Consider the following 16,143-nt stretch of genomic DNA (forward strand, 5'->3'; position numbering starts at 1 on the left):
TCTCTCTAAAATCAGTAAATAAATTTTAATTAAAAATAAAGTTGCCCTGGCTGGTTGGCTCAGTGGTAGAGCGTCGGCCTGGCATGCAGAAGTCCTGGGTTCAATTCCCGGCCAGGGCACACAGGAGAAGTGCCCATCTGCTTCTCCACCCCTCCCCCTCTCCTTCCTCTCTGTCTCTCTCGTCCCCTCCTGCAGCCGAGGCTCCATTGGAGCAAAGATGGCCCAGGCACTGGGGATGGCTCCTTGACCTCTGCCCCAGGCGCTAGAGTGGCTCTGGTCACAACAGAGCGATGCCCCGGAGGGGCAGAGCGTCGCCCCCTGGTGGGCGTGCCGGGTGGATCCCGGTCGGGCGCATGCGGTAGTCTGTCTGACTGTCTCTCCCCGTTTCTAGCTTCAGAAAAATAAAAAAATAAAAATAATAAAAATAATAAAGTTGATGGTTTATGTTTCAGTAATGGGCACCTATCTATTTCCTGTGGGCCCATCACTGAGCCAAGCATGTTCACATACAATGTCTTGTCCTCACAGACAAGGGAAATTCAGAAAAACAGTCACCTCCATAAAGTTCCATCACTGGCAAGTGACCACGCAGGCTCTAGCCCAGAAAAGTCTGATTCTGGAAACTTCAAGTGGTGGGTGTGGGCTACAAGCCAGGTTTTAGATTAAGAACTTAGCCAGGCCCAGCCATGAATGAGGCAGAGCCCAGCTGTAAATAGGAGGAGTGGATAAGCTCCCTACCCAGTGATAAGCTCAGCCAGCTAGTAAGTGGAGGTCTGGGGGGGGGGGGCAAAACCTGGGAAGGGAAAGTGGGCGTTGCCACACAGCATGCCCTCCCCCAAACAGTAACGGAGGGATATTAGTGAGTCAGCCAACAATCAACACCCGCCTGCCCCAAACCTCCACTCCTCCACTTGGGCCCTGGCTGAGGAAGATTGTTCCGAGCACTGGCTCGTCATTCCTGGGCTTTGAAGGCCCACATCACACAGTTGTCTATAAACAGCATTTTAATATTTGTATAAATAGACCACAGTATTACCAAAAACTGCAAGAACAGAGCATGGAAAACAGTTTCAAACCTGTGCATACAGCCTCTCCTGGCTACATGTGACACTGGCTCCCCCGTCTCCCCTGAGCCAGGGTCAAGTGCTCTGGGGAATGCTTGAAGGATAGGAATACACCTCTGGGGCACTTGGAGGGTGAGCACAGCAGGCTTGTGGCTCCCTGCCCCTGCTGCTGGCCTCCTGATCTATTACAAAAATAACACTAGTGTGCAGGTGGTTGGAGTCGTGGCTGCTCTGGGGAGAGGGTGATTGAGGGCTCAGTCCCAGGTGGCCCGGTAGGCTGCTGTGCAGGCTGGTGAAGGGGCAGGCGTGCGGCACGCCACAGCCCTATCTCTGCACGTGCCGGACAAAGGCCTGCACCAGCTGGATCAGAGGCTCCTGACTCTCGGGGCTGGCTTTGGAGAGCGCAGTGGACTTGCCCTGAGGCGAGAGGAGGAGGCCCGCAGCCGGGGAGCTGGGGGCTCCCCTACGGAAGTAGCGCGAGAGGCTGGAGAGCAGTGTGCTCTAGGAGAGAGAGCAGCCTGATGAGGCCCTGCACACACCCCCCCACCAGCACCCCCCCCCCCCAGGTCCCGTCCCTCCAGTCAGGACCCTCCATACCAACTCGGAGCTCAGCTCCTGCTTCATCCGCTGCTTGTCCCGGGGGTGCACAGCCGGGTCCCTAAGGTACCGCATGGCCTGGGAGATGAGCAGGTAGAAGCAGTTCTCCATGGTGAACATCAGGAGGGACCTAGGACAGGACAGGGTTGGCATGTTGCAGAGGGCCAAGCCGGGAGGTGCCAGGTGGGCCGCTAAGCTCGGAGAATAGCCCCAACCCCAGACCAAATGCCGGGAGGGCTTTCTTACTTCAGTGTTCTGCTCCCTTCTGCCTGTGTGCTGAGCCCCACAGCCTGAGTGAGGGGCTCCTTTTTCTTATCCAGCTGGAGAAAGAGAAACAAGGGGTAAAAAAACCTCAAAGAACAAACAAACCCAGATTACAGTTACAGCTCCAACTTATGGAGAGCTTCCTACCTGCCAGGACCTGCACTACACAATTTTATCAGTTATCTCATTTAATCCTCACCATAATTCTCAACAGAGGCAGGCTCTGGCCTACTCTTCCTATGATAACGAACAAACTCGGAAGGCTAGGTAAACATTGTTAGGTCATGGTTAGGAAGTGGTAAACCAGGGGGAAGATGGGTGAAGGGGCCAGACAGCGCCAACTCACCTCTCCAAGCATGTTTAGGGCCACGTTTACTGTGGCTAGAAGGGTCCCGAAGGAGGGGGCCACTTCAGAGTCAAAGGTGGGAGTGGTGAAACTCAGGGCAAACAGGAAGTTGTACTCAGCCAGGTCCAAGGACTGCAAGGCAAGAGCGGAGCATTCTAAGGCCCGGCTGGGCTCCAGAGAGCTCTCTGGAGGAGAGGAGGGGCAGCCACCCTTTCAGACCCTGGGGGGCCAGCGGCACAGCCCAGCCGGTGCCATTACCTGATCCAGCAGGATCTGGCAGACATCCGGGGTGAAGTGGCGCAGGGCTGCCAAGGTCCTGCTGAGGATCTTGAGGAGGCCATACTGGACCACATGTAAGGCGCGCTGCTCCGAAGCTTCTGTGTCCGCAGTGGGCTGCTTAGAGGACGATAAGGAGGTGGCAGCAGAAGCAGCTGTGGGTGGACGCTGAACTCGGGGGCCGACAGCTGAGGGGACACCGTCCCCGTTTTTGTTCTGGAAAGAGAAGTAGAGGTGGGCACAGGAACCGGGCGAGGCATCCCAGACCACCAGGGTGGGGAGGACCCGGTACCTGCAAGCAGTGCTGCAGCATCTTCCGGCTGTGCAGGAGGGAGGTGCAGGCCTGGCACAGGTAACCCAGGTTGACCTGCAGCAAACACGGGAGGCTGAGGCTTCTCACGGCAGCAGCTCTAGCAACTGACTAGACCAACCACACAGGCCTCCGCAGACCACCACTGCGCCCGCCTCCAAGCACCTGCACGCTCGGGGCCAGCAGACGCCTGGATGGGTTCCCAGGGACCTAACTAAGGACCTGGAACAGTATTCGTCCTCAGTCAATCAATAAAGATTATTTTGTTTTTACAGAAGGAAAAAGCTTAGAGAGGTGAAGTCATTTGGCCAAGGTCACACACTGGCAGAGACCCCTGTCTGACTCCAGAGCCTGCGTCTTTGCCTACCCTGCTGTCTGGCTGGGTCCCAGCTTCAGACCTGTTCCTAAAGGGTGCACACCAAGGTCTGACCTATAAAGCCCAGACTTTCCATCTGCAAGCCTGCCTTAAGGCTGGAAAGGGAAACATTTACCACCACAAAAAGCAACATAAAAACAAACCTTGTGCTCTGTAGGCAAAATTCACTGGGAGTGCCCAGAGAGTGCCCACCACACCGTCCCCAAGCAATCTGTAGACCCTTCCAAAGCCCGTGTCTGAGCCCACCTGGACATCCCGCAGGAGCTGCGGCAGGTGGAAGTGCCACTCCTTCATGAAGCTGGACAGCTGCAGAATGAAGCCCACGGTGTGGTCTGCCTCCTCCAGGCACGCCAGACTCTGCACCGTCCTCACCGCGCTGAGGCACTGGGGGGAGAGAAGGGAGGGGGTGATGCAAGGACCTGACTCACCTGTTCCTGCCTTCTTGTGGGAAGGGCGGGTTCTGGGCCCACAAACACTGAAATGGCAGCCCGACTGGTGGTTTGGCGTTCTAAGAGGTTCTGTCTGAGCTGATCAGTTTGCCTCACTCAGCTGCACAGGCTGGCCAGTCAACCAGCAGTCCTTATAGCATCTCAGGAATGGGGACACTAACATCCCTCCACTACCAAGCCTCAGCCCTGAATGCCCAGACCCCCGCAGCCCCCGAACCCCACCCCGGGTGGCCCCTCACCTGTAAAGTCCGCTCCTGGTGCACGCCCACAAAGTCCAGGGCCTCAGTCAGGAAGTTGTAGCGCAGAGTTTTAAGGAGCCGTTCCATCAAAGACATGGACAGGCGATAGACCCCCGGCCAAGAGGGGGCATCCAGAGCCTTCCGAGAGGTGCTAGGTGTCTAAGACACAGACGGCAGACAAAATCAGAGCATGGCACCGAGGAACATGGCTAACGGGTACAACAGGGCCGCCATGCAGCACAGCAGCTAAGGCAGCCTGGCTGCTTGGAGGAGCAAACCTTCTGGGATGGCCATGGCCACTGCCTGCGACCGGCAGGACCAGAGGGTCAGAGGCCAGCAGTGACAAAAAAGGGCACTAAGCAGAGATACCAGAATCCTGGACTCTAGACTCAGGCCTGCCGCTAGCTAGTGTGTGAGCCTCTCCCACTGGAGGTCGGTTCTGTGCCAGCAGGGCCGTGTACGGGCAGGCCACTGAGAGCAGCTGCAGGCAAGTGACGGGGCCGCAGCGTCCTTCCCCATGGGAAGCAGTCTGGGCAGTGCCCTGGCACTCACCTGAACCGTCCCGTTGCTGCTGAGCTGGTACACACTCAGGAGGGGCAAACAAATGCTCTGGGTGATGCCGGCTCCAGCCACTGCTGCGGCTCCCTGGGAGGGGAAGACACGGCACGGGATGGAGCCTGCCCCTGCAGCCACCTGCCCAGCGGGACCAGAGCTTCCGGGGACTCCCAGGTGGTGCCCGAGCCCCAGCACCAGCACGGGCTCCCTGCCGCGCTCAGGTGCGCCTCCTACCTGCTGGGTGCGAGCCAGGGTGAGGAGCAGGTGCAGCGCCGCCTCAGTGAAGTGCAGGTTCTGCTTCACACGAAGGCTCACCTCCAGAGCCGTGAGGAGCGTTGGCAGGAGGGGGAGCCTGCGGGTCACCTGCAGCCAGGAGTCACCGTCCTCATCCACCTCACACAGCTCCTTGGCCAGGTGCAGGCCCAGGACACACACCTGCCGGGCCCAGGGGCAAAGACGGGCAGAAGGTCAGGAAGCAGTACAGCGCGGGGGAAGAGGAGAAAGAAGAGGACACACAGCCCTGCACCCGGCCGCCGAGACTTGGTCAAGCACATCCATAAGTGAGCTGGACTGAAACGCGATGGAATCTCTCCACCTCTGGGCCGCTCCTGTATCCACCTCGGCACTGGCAGCTCTACCCCGGCTAACGAGCCAGTCCTACTCTGACAGGATTCCCAGGGACTTCCCTTCCCTACCACCCAAGCTGCCATCAATCAGGCTGTGTTGGTGCTACTTCCTGTCCCACATCTGCTCACTCCACCCAACTATGCCACCGCACAGAGTCAAGGTGACCACCCCTCTCTGCACTCCTGTAATCACCTCCTCGGTCCTTCTCATCCTCTCTGGACCTTCCCTAATCAATTCTTTTATCAGTGGCTTTTCAAACATTTTTGGCCATGACCTGCAATAATAAATACCTTTACATTGTGCCCTGGTATACAGATACTTACATATTTTCATTGAACAACACCTATCCTTACACCTTGTACAGCACACTGTTTCCTTTTACACTTTATTCTACAGCATTTTTTTAAAAATGCTGGTCCTGGTCAGCTGATTCAGTGGATAGAGCAGCACCCCAGCATGAGGACGTCCTAGGTTCCATCCCCAGTCAGGTACACATAAGTGACCATCTGCTTCTCCCACCCCCCCATTCTCTCTCTCTTCCCCAATGGATCGACTGGTTCGAGCATTGGCCCGGGGCACTGAGAATGGCTCCGTCTGTCTGAGCATCAGCCTCAGGCCCTGAGGATAGCTTAGTTAATTCAAGTATCGGCCCTAGCTGGGGGTTGCCAACTGGATCCCAGTTGGGGTACATGCAAGAGTCTGTCCCCTCCTCTCCCTTAAAAAAAAAAAAAGGCTGGCTTTCACCCAGTGAACTCATTTCAAAACCCAGTAATAGGCTATAATCCAAGTTTAAAACACAGTTTGCTAATGTACCCAGAGTGATCTTTCTAGAGTAAAATCTTATTGCTTCTTACATTTGCTTAAAAGCCTTAGGACCATATCAAAAACCGACAAGCCTGACCAATGGTGGTGCAGTGGACAGAGCATCAACCTGGGCCACCGAGGACCCAGGTTCTATACCCCGAGGTTGCCAACTTGAGCACGGGATCATATGGCTTGAGTGCAGGCTCACCAGCTTGAGCACAGGGTCACCAACTTGAGCATGGGTCATAAACATGATCCCATGTTTGCTGGCTTGAACCTGGAGGTCACTGGCTTGAAATCCAAGGTCGCTGGCTTGCGCAAGGGGTCACTGGCTCAGCTGGACCCCCTTGGTCTAGGCACATATGAGAAGTAATCGGTGAACCACTAAAGTACAATACAAGTTGATACTTCTCATCTCCCTCCCTCTTGGCTATCTATCCGTCTGTCTCTCTCTTGCTCGCTAGCTACAAAAAACAAGTAAACAAAATAAACTTACAAAGCTCCCAGTCATCTAGCCCCAACTCTCCAGAACTCACTTTCACCTTTGCTCACAGCAGCCGGTACATGGTCACTGCTGAAAAGGGTGCTTTCGTGCTGGGTCTAGATTAGGGGAGACCCACATTGTACATTCTCCCTTGCAGGACTTGCTACAATGGAATTACACCTCTTTGCATCGTCTGAATCTTTTTTTTTTCCTTAAGTGAGAAGCAGGGAAGCAGAGTGACAGACTCCCCACATGCTCCTGACTGGGTCCACCCAGCATGCCCACCAGGGGGCGATGCTCTGCCCATCTGGGACCATTGCTGTGTTGCAACGGGAGCCATTCTAGTGCCTGAGGCGGCGGACATGGAGTCATCCTCAGCACCTGGGCCAACTTACTCCAGTGGAACGGAAGAGAAAGAAAGAGAAGGGAGAGCGGGAAAGGTGGAGAAGCAGATGGGTGCTTCTCCTGTGTGTCCTGACCAGGAATCAAACCCAGGACATCCACACATTGGGCTAACACTTGACCACTGAGCAAAACGCCAGGGCTGTCTGAAATGCACTAACTTTCTCCCCCAGGCTGTGAACTCTGTGAGTACAGTGACTGTCTGTCTTGTTTATGAATCACCCACAGGGCCTGTCACAGAACAGGCAGGCAGTTCATGTGTGTCAGGTACATGTGAAAGGGCAGACAGCTTCCCAGGTGCACCCTCACCCCATCACGCTGGTCCTTGTGCCGGGGCCTTGAACAGTCATCAGTATCCATGCTGTCCTTGTCCTCCGTGGCCCCACCTGATGCCAGACTGTGGCGGGTCTGGTCAAAGAGTGCAATCACCTCTTCCTGGAGGGTTTCACAGACGTTAAGCACTAGCTGAGAATACTGGGGGATGTCACTCACTGCAGAGAAACAGGGAGGGAACACTGTCACACTCACCGTGCCACCTCTTACTGTACACCGAGGTTTCCTTCCCAGGCAGGCAGCTGAGGATCTAGTGTGGTGCTAAGAGGGAGAATATTTGTCCCATGAGAAGGGAGGAGAAACAAGTGGAGAGAGGAAAAGAGCTTTCCTAAAGACCAGAGTTCTGAGATTGAAACTCAACCCCGCCAGGAGGAACGTCTAGCTGTGCACCGGACGAAGTCCTGCCCAGGCCGGCCGCCCACAGGGAGGGGACCATTGCCCCCACCCCTGCCCCTCACCTCGCATCTCCTTCATCTGCAGCACGGTGATGAATGCCGAGAACACCTTGGCCTTGGTCTTCTCCATGAGCTGCTGGTCTGCCTGCAGCACTCCCTCCAGGATCTCTGTCAAGGGGTCAAGGATCTCATCCACAGGACCTAACTCTCTAGGAACAATACGGGGCCGAGAGGGAGGGGAGAACAGTCACAGAAAAGCCACAGCTGCACTTGCTCCAACTCAGGATGCCCACTGGGCAGCTGGCTCTGCCAACCCTGCTGTGTGATGGATGGCTAGCCCATTTCACACCTATTTTCTCCCCTCAGGAGGGCAGAAGGTCAGCAGAGAGGAGCGATCAGGCCCTGCCTGGTAGCCCTGGTCACAGGCCACGTCTCCTGAAAGTGCTCACCTCTTCCACTGGCGCAGGAGGATAAGCAGCAGAGTACACATCATGGAGCCCAGGCGGAGGCAGTGTACTGAGGCCGGGACCAGGAGCTGAGGGAGGACAGCAGACCAGTGAGAAGTCAGGCTTCCCGTGGGCTGGTCCAGCCAGAAGATTCCAGCTCCATCCACAGGGCACCTTCCACCCTCATGCCTTTCTTTCCTAGCAGTGAGCTAACAGAGGTGGGACACAGAAGAGACCAGGGGCTGGCCTGGTGGCAGCAGGCCTCCACCTCCCCACTGTAGCCTCAGGCCTCCTAAGCCACCTGAGCTCCCTGCCTGACACTCGCATGACTGCAGATTTGGGAGCTGTTGTTGGACCTCGGAGCCCTGCTCCCAGGGAGGAATGTAAAATCTCCCAGACAGACTTACTAGCGCCTTGGTCCCATCGAGCACATCAAGAAAGAGCTGGCGACGCACTGCAGAGTCAGTCAGGTGCATTATCTCTGCCTGCAAAGGAACAGAAAAAGAAGTCACCTGGGAAAATTTCCCAGACTTGAGAAGCCAAGAAATAAATGTGGAGTCCTCTGTCAGGCAATCAATCATTGATACATCATTGTCTCCCTGATTCAAGTGGGGCTTGAGGGCCCTGCTGTTTGTCTATCCTTAGATATGGTCAGAATCAAGGCCAGATTCATCTCCTTCTCCTGATGGAGTCCTTTCTTTAAAGGCTTCCCATTACACCAGAAATACAAACTCCTCAACAAGGTTTGGGAGGTCCCACAGGACCTGCTCCAACTCATTTTGGGATCACACCCACTTGTGTTCACTCTATTCCAGACCTAATGGCCTCCTTCCTCCTCTCTGAACACACCCAGCTCTTTTCCACCCTGTACCCTTGCACTGTGATTCTATCGCCCAGACTACACTTTCACAGGCTCTCCACCTGGAAGACTCCTTCGCACAGTCAGGTCTCAATATGGACACCACCTCCTCAGGAAGGCCCTCCCTGACTACTACTATCCTGCTTTACTTTTTTACTACCATAGCATCCTGTTATTTCCTTCATAATGAATCATTGCAATCTGAAACAGTATTTCTTTGAGTCTGTTGACAAATTTACCTCTCTCTCGGGTCATTTGCCATGAGATCAAAGACCTTATCTCCCTTGTTCACTGCTGTAGCCCTGGTGCCGCCTGGCACATGGCAAGCAAGGGCCTAAAAGGTAAGTGACATACAGGCTATTCCCAGGGGGCAATCAATTATTCTCCAAAGATGGCTGAGCCTTTGATGTGCCTGCAATCTCAGGGCTCCAGAATCACTGTGACACAGCAAAGCCCCCCAGCCGTGGGCAGTCTGGCAGTAGAGAAACAAGTCACAGAAGCCTGGAACGGGGCATCTATCAAGCTGAATTAATTAGGTCAGTCTGGTTTCCCGGAAAAAACACTTCAACACCAAGTGTCCTTATTACATATCAAGATGGTGTCAAGCTACTAAAAAATACCAAGAAAAAATGCAAACTTCTCAAATATAAACTCTCTTTCTAAAAACCAACTTTCAGTAGACACACTGTACAGAGACAATGGCCTCCATTCTTTTTCTAAGACTAGGAAATGCAGTTTCTAGGACCAATGGAAACAGCTCCATTGGGAAGGGAAGGTGCTGCTGCAGCTTTACAGCTACCTGACCAATCAACAGATCTTTACCTAGTGTCCACCAGGCACGCAGCACGAGGTGACAGTATGACAGTAATGCATGCACATAAAGTAGATGAAGAGAGTCCCTCAGATCTATCTAAGGCTGCCAAGGTGGCTACAGGAGGCTCTTACGAATGTCTGAAAGGATTTCTAATTAGTTCTCTGCACTTTCCTAGGGTTTCTTGTTGGACCCAATACCATCAAATACCCTACATGGGCCCCCATCTTTGGACACAGAACCTGTTACATTTTAGCTCTCACCCTGCCTCACTCTTCATGCCAAGGGGCTGTAACTGCTAGGCACCTAGCACACCGTTGCTAGGAAACCAAAGTGAACACTTGCCCTAGAGGTTCTTACGTGACTGGTGGCAATGATGAGAAGCATCCTCCAGGCGGAGACCAGCATCTGATACTCTACCAAGGAGGTGCAGCTGCTGCCCTCTGTGTCGGCCATGTGAGTCGCCAAGGACTTGACATACCCTGACCAGTAGGCAAAGCGTTTCTCACTGGAAAATTTCTTGAGTGTATCTTTTAGCGACTGGTCTAGTGAGCCCCTAGAGTGTTAAGAAAACACAAAACCTGCTGTTAGGTTTTGAAAGCAGATGGAAATGTGAGGGGCACAGACCCTTGTTGAGGCAAAGAAAGCAACCTCACATGGGCTAAAAGCAGACAGCTCCGGATCCCTCCAATGTGTGGGGCTCATACTTCCCGCTCAACATAATGGGTTAGGCAGAGGCCTTTTCCAGGATTCCTCCTCCAGAAAATCCCGAGCACATGGAGCGAGCTTCACAATAACTCTTCTGGCAATCATAAATGCCACCAATGGACTGGCCAGGGACATAGCTCTGTGGCCCTGCATAAATGGCTCCAAAGCACCTCTCTCCACTCACTTGGCCTGTACAGTCACACACCCAGTGGTAGGCCACCATGGTTCTCCCTCCCAAACTTTGTTTGCTTATTTGTTTTCCCCTCCCAAACTTTTCATTACAATCTCAGAAGGGGAAAGGACTCACTTAACGACATAGTATAGCTCCAAGCATATGATCTTCATGATTAGGGCACAGGTTTCCAGGATGCTGGGCTGTGGAGGGGGAGAGCAGAGCAGACCCCAACCATGAGGAGAGCTGCCTCCCTGAGGTCCCGCCCACAAAGGAGCACACTCTCTACTGAAGGTGGAGGGGCATGGGCATCTGACTTGCAAGAGCAGAAGCATCAGGTCCACAGTGTCTCCAAGTGACTGGAGAAGACCACGGAGCCATCAACATAGAGCAGGGCATGCCACCTTCCTTCCCAAAGCAAGACACCAAAGGGAGAGGAAGCAAGCACTTCTCTGAGAAAGAAGACTCTAGTGAAGAAAGCATTCTGGTTGTGTACTGAGGGGAGGTACATTCTACAGTTCAGTCTCACAGCCCCGCCTCTCCGCCCAGGAACTTGCTGCCACTGTCCACCCCCCCAGAGCTCACCTCAGATGTTTCGGAGGGAGGAGAAAGAGTTCCAAACAGTGGGCTTGTTAAATTCTCCCAAAACTTGGGCCTAAAAAAAAATACAAGTTGTAGCCCTGGCTGGACAGCTCGGTTGGCGAGAGCTTTGTCCCAAAGCCCAGAGGCTGCTGGTTTGATTCCCAGTCAGAGCACAAACAGGAACAGATTGACGTTCCTGCCTCTCTCTCTCTTTCTCCCACTCCTTATCTCTAAAATCAGTAAAAATAAAAATTATAAAGAAAACACATGTTGTAAATCACACTTTCTCTCGCACAGTCTGTTCCCCGTTCTTCACCTCCCTTGGTGGTTCCTTCCTATTTCACCAGTCCCAATCCTAACGTGTGTCTCGAAGGTTACTTGCTCCTACAAAAATGTAAAGGGTTTCACAGATACGGTATGTTTTTATGCTTTCCTCCTAAGAAACACAATTGCATATCATAGAGTTGACCAAAAAAACTCAGGGTTCACTCCACTGTACATTTCTGACAGCCCCACAAAGGAGAGACTGCAGAGAGAAACCAGGATACAGACTCCCTCGTATAGCTGTTTTATTTCCGTGGTTTTTTTAAATTTATTTATTCATTTTTTTTAGAGAGGAGAGAGAGAGAGGGAGGGAGAGAGACAGAGGGGGGGGGGAGCTGGAAGCATCAACTCCCATATGTGCCTTGACCAGGCAAGCCCAGGGTTTCGAACCGGCGACCTCAGCATTTCCAGGTCAACGCTTTATCCACTGTGCCACCACAGGTCAGGCCACGTATAGCTGTTTTAAAGTTCCTCCTCTTTGTACAATCGAGGTCCAAGACAATGCAGTTCAATGGCTGAAGCAAGCCATGTTCATCTGACTCTACTGTTCCTCAAGAACAATGGGTTTTGGGGGTGAGCAGAAGGCAGAAACACAAAAGGTGGGAACTCTAGGTAAACACATCTCTATCTTAGAATAAAAATGACACCTGCCGGTAGCAGCATTAAAAAGAGAGTAGGGCCTGACCAGGTGGTGGCGCAGTGGATAGAGCGTCAGACTGGGATGTGGAAGGACCCAGGTTCGAGACCCCGAGGTCACCACCTTAAGCGTGGGCTCATCTGGTTTGAGCAAAAGCTCATCAGCTTGGACCCAAGGTCGCTGGCTTGAGCAAGGGGTTACTTGGTCTGCTGAAGGCCCACAGTCAAGGCACGTTTGAGAAGGCAATCAATGATCAACTAAGGTGTAGCAAAGCGCAATGAAAAACTAATGATTGAGGCCTGACCTGTGGTGGTGCAATGGATAAAGCGTCGACCTGGAAATTCTGAGGTCGCCGGTTCGAAACCCTGGGCTTGCCTGGTCAAGGCACATATGGGAGTTGATGCTTCCAGCTCCTCCCCCCCTTCTCTCTATGTCTCTCTCTCCTCTCTCTCTCCCTCTCTGTCTCTCTCTCTTCCTTTCTCTCTCCTCTCTAAAATGAATAAAATAAAATAAAAAATTTAAAAAGAAAAATGATTGATGCTTCTCATCTCTCCATTCCTGTCTGTCTGTCCCTGTCTGTCTCTTTCTCTGACTCTCTCTCTGTCTCTGTTAAAAACAAAAAAAAAGAGAGAGAGAGAGTAGGAGTGAAACTTCCACTCAATGGCCCAGGCACTGAGCACTCTTTATGCACGTGTTCAGTGATCCATCACAACAAACCACTAAGAGAAAAGCTACTGTTTCCCCATCTCACAGACAAAGACAAGCTCTGGAGGGGTCAGACTTACTTGGTTCTGAGGACCAGCATGGCACTGTCCCGGCGGTCCTGCCACAGGGCATGCAGAAAGGCAATGGCTGCACGATGCAGCAGGGGTGGGCACCAGTAGCGATCCTGCTGCTGGGAGTCAATCAGCTCCAGCACGGCATGGAGACAGCTCCACACCCCAAGGCTGAATTCCTGCAGGAGGCCCAGGCGAGAGCTCAGGGCCACAGCCACTGCAGGAACTGCATGTGCAGAGGCCAGCATCCACCTCCCAAGGAGCCGTCTCCCAGCTTCCTCCCAGGGGCTGGCTCACCTTAGAGCCATCACCGCCATCCTCCACCTCCAGATTCAGAAACAGTTCAATGAGGCCTGGCTGAGTCTCTACTGCAACCGTGAGGAACTCCAGGATCATGACTTTGATGCGCATGTCCTCAATCTTGCTCTGCAATCGGATCAGGAAGGCGTCTCGAATGGCAGCAGCATCATTGCCCAAGCAGGCATACACTGACATGGGGGCCACCTGGTGGAGATCAGAACACAGGGGCTCAGAGCTCTACTTCCAGAAAAACCAACAGGCACCTGCAGAAGGGTGCTGGAGAACTCTCAGAAAATGGCCAGAAAGGGAAACATCCAGACATATAGCTACGGGGCAAAAGGGACATCAACCCAAACTATAGCACAAGACGCTCAACAATTCACAGGAGAAACAGTAATCAACATAAAAAGATACACAACCTCTCTCCTGGTTGAACAGATGCAAAGTGAAAATAAGATAACTCTGCCCTGGCAGGATAGCTCGGCTGGTTCCCATATGCAGAGGTTGCCAGTTCAATCCCCAGTCAGGCCACATACAGAAACAGACTGATACCCCCCCCACACTCTCTCTCAAACCAATAAATAAAAATTAAATAAAACTAAACAAACAAACAACCTTTCTCCTCCACGGGCTAACTCATTACCTTACAAAAAAGAGAGATATGGCCCTGGCCGGTTGGCTCAGCGGTGGAGCGTCGGCCTGGCGTGCGGGGGACCCGGGTTCGATTCCCGGCCAGGGCACATGGGAGAAGCGCCCATTTGCTTCTCTACCCCCACCCCCTCCTTCCTCTCTGTCTCTCTCTTCCCCTCCCGCAGCCAAGGCTCCGTTGGAGCAACGATGGCCCGGGTGCTGGGGATGGCTCCTTGGCCTCTGCCCCGGACGCTAGGGTGGCTCTGGTCGCGGCAGAGCGACGCCCCGGTGGGGCAGAGCATCGCCCCCTGGTGGGCAGAGTGTAGCCCCTGTTGGGCGTGCCGGGTGGATCCCGGTCGGGCGCATGTGGGAGTCTGTCTGACTGTCTCTCCCCGTTTCCAGCTTCAGAAAAATACAAAAAAAAAAATTAAAAAAAAAAAAAAAAAAAAAAGAGAGATAATATTGATTTGCCTCCTAGATTAGGAAAGCTCAAAAAACAAATGAAGCCCTGTGGCAAGGATATAAGACTTGGATTTAGGAGTATAAACTGTTACAATCCTTTTTGGAGGACAATTTGGAAATGTCTAATGAAATTTCTTTTGGTCTTTATTGTTTTCTATTTTTTAATTCTTTTATTTTTATTGAATCCAGAGAGAGGAAGGGGGGTAGCAGAGACAGAAGCATCAATCTGTTTCTGAATGTGCCCCGGCCAAGGACCGAACCAGCCACCTCTGCATTGCAGGACCGTGCTCCAGCCAAGCGAGCCATCCAGCCAGGGCTCTAATGAAAATTTTTAAATGTTCACTGACACATCTAATTTGTAGGGGCTGTAAACAGAAGTGTTACAAAGTTCTATGGATGATGTTTACTGCAGCACTGTTAGAACAGTTAAAGACAGAAACCAGCCCAAATAAATTCAGACACATCCATTCTCTGGCACGCCAGGCAAACAAGAGGGAGAATGAAGCAGTTCTAGATATGCCCACATGGAAAGACTGCAAGACATGGGTGTTAAGTGAAGAAAGCAAGTCCATAACAGTATGGGTAGTGGAATTTTACTTCTGAAAAGAGCAAAAAGCACACACCCAAACACCCTTTACAGCACAGATAGAGACAAATCTAGGGTGTGTGTACCAACCTGCTCACGGGGAATATGGAACAAGGGGTCAGAGGTAGCTTTCTATTACATTTATCTGTATCATTTAAATAAACATTTTAATTTTTATTATTTTTTAACTTATTTATTGATTTTTATTTTTTTAATCTTTTTTATTAATTTTTTTTTAAGAGAGGAGAAAGAGTGAGAGGAGAGAGGGAGAGAGAAAGAGAGAAAGAGAGAGAGAAGGGGGAGGGAGGAGCAGGAAGCATCAACTCTCATATGTGCCTTGACCAGGCAAGCCCAGGGTTTTGAACCGGCGACCTCAGTTTTTCCAGGTCGACGCTTTATCCACTGCGCCACCACAGGTCAGGCTCTTTATTGATTTTTAGAGAGAGAGAAAGGGAGAGAAAAAGAGACAGAAACACTGATCTGTTCCTGTAGGTGCCCTAAGCAGGAATTGAACCAGCAACCTCTGTGCACTGGGAAGATGTTCTAACCAACCGAGCTATCTGGCCAGGGCTAAAAAAATATTATTTATAAAAATTTTTTTAAATTGCATTTAGAGAGGGGAAGGAAGAAGGGGGGGGAGAGAGAGAGAGAGAGAGAGAGAGAAACATTGATTTGTTTTTCTACCCACTGTACATTCATCAGTTGATTCTTGTACATGCCCTGACTGAGGATCAAACCCATAACCTTGGCTTACCAGGATGACACTCTAATCAACTGAGCTACCTGGCCAGGGTTAAAAAAATATTTTTATTTTTATTTTATTTTTTAAAGATTTTATGGCCCTGGCTGGTTGGCTTAGTGGTAGCGCATCAGCCTAGTGTATGGGTTCCCGGTCAGGGCACACAGCAGAAGTGCCAGTTTCTCCACCCCTCCCCCTCTCACTTCTCTCTCTCTCTCTCTCTCTCTCTCTCTTCCTCACCTACAGCCATGGCTCGATTGGAACGAATTGGCCCCCAGGCACTGAGGATGCCTCCATGTCCTCCACCTCAGGTGCTAAGAAGAGCTTGGTTGCTGAGTACCGGAGCAATGCCCAGATGAGCAGGGCATCGCTCCCCAGTGGGCTTGTAGAGTGGATCCCAGTCGGGGTGTTGCTTCACTTTAGTTGTTCATTGGTTGCTTACTGTATGTGCCTTGACCAGGCAAGCCTAGGGCTTCAAAATGGCAACCTCAGCCTTCCAGGTCTACAGTCTATCCACTGTACCACCACAGGCCAGGAAAATAAATATTTTTAAATGAGTATGTAAGATTGTTGTAACCAGGAGAAAAAAA

At 52.1% G+C, this 16,143-nt stretch overlaps 1 protein-coding gene across 1 annotated transcript in view; it reads right to left on the bottom strand.

The window, feature by feature from the left end:
- Positions 1-791: 791 nt before the first annotated feature.
- Positions 792-16,143, bottom strand: part of NUP188 (nucleoporin 188) — a 65,157-nt gene continuing 49,805 nt past the window's right edge. Inside the window, exons 26-44 of the mRNA XM_066255990.1 lie at positions 13,134-13,340; positions 12,846-13,015; positions 11,103-11,172; positions 10,653-10,720; positions 9,998-10,193; positions 8,375-8,452; positions 7,971-8,056; positions 7,585-7,730; positions 7,103-7,284; positions 4,711-4,911; positions 4,474-4,566; positions 3,922-4,080; positions 3,480-3,617; positions 2,840-2,914; positions 2,530-2,763; positions 2,272-2,403; positions 1,908-1,981; positions 1,662-1,791; positions 792-1,565 (exon numbers count right to left, since the gene is read on the bottom strand). Of these exons, the coding sequence (XP_066112087.1) occupies positions 1,389-1,565; positions 1,662-1,791; positions 1,908-1,981; positions 2,272-2,403; positions 2,530-2,763; positions 2,840-2,914; positions 3,480-3,617; positions 3,922-4,080; positions 4,474-4,566; positions 4,711-4,911; positions 7,103-7,284; positions 7,585-7,730; positions 7,971-8,056; positions 8,375-8,452; positions 9,998-10,193; positions 10,653-10,720; positions 11,103-11,172; positions 12,846-13,015; positions 13,134-13,340 (2,616 nt within the window). The 3' untranslated portion in view covers positions 792-1,388. The remainder of the gene's footprint in view (positions 1,566-1,661; positions 1,792-1,907; positions 1,982-2,271; positions 2,404-2,529; positions 2,764-2,839; positions 2,915-3,479; positions 3,618-3,921; positions 4,081-4,473; positions 4,567-4,710; positions 4,912-7,102; positions 7,285-7,584; positions 7,731-7,970; positions 8,057-8,374; positions 8,453-9,997; positions 10,194-10,652; positions 10,721-11,102; positions 11,173-12,845; positions 13,016-13,133; positions 13,341-16,143) is intronic.

This window comes from Saccopteryx bilineata, chromosome 2 (assembly GCF_036850765.1).
Source record: "Saccopteryx bilineata isolate mSacBil1 chromosome 2, mSacBil1_pri_phased_curated, whole genome shotgun sequence".
Lineage (NCBI taxonomy): Eukaryota > Metazoa > Chordata > Mammalia > Chiroptera > Emballonuridae > Saccopteryx > Saccopteryx bilineata.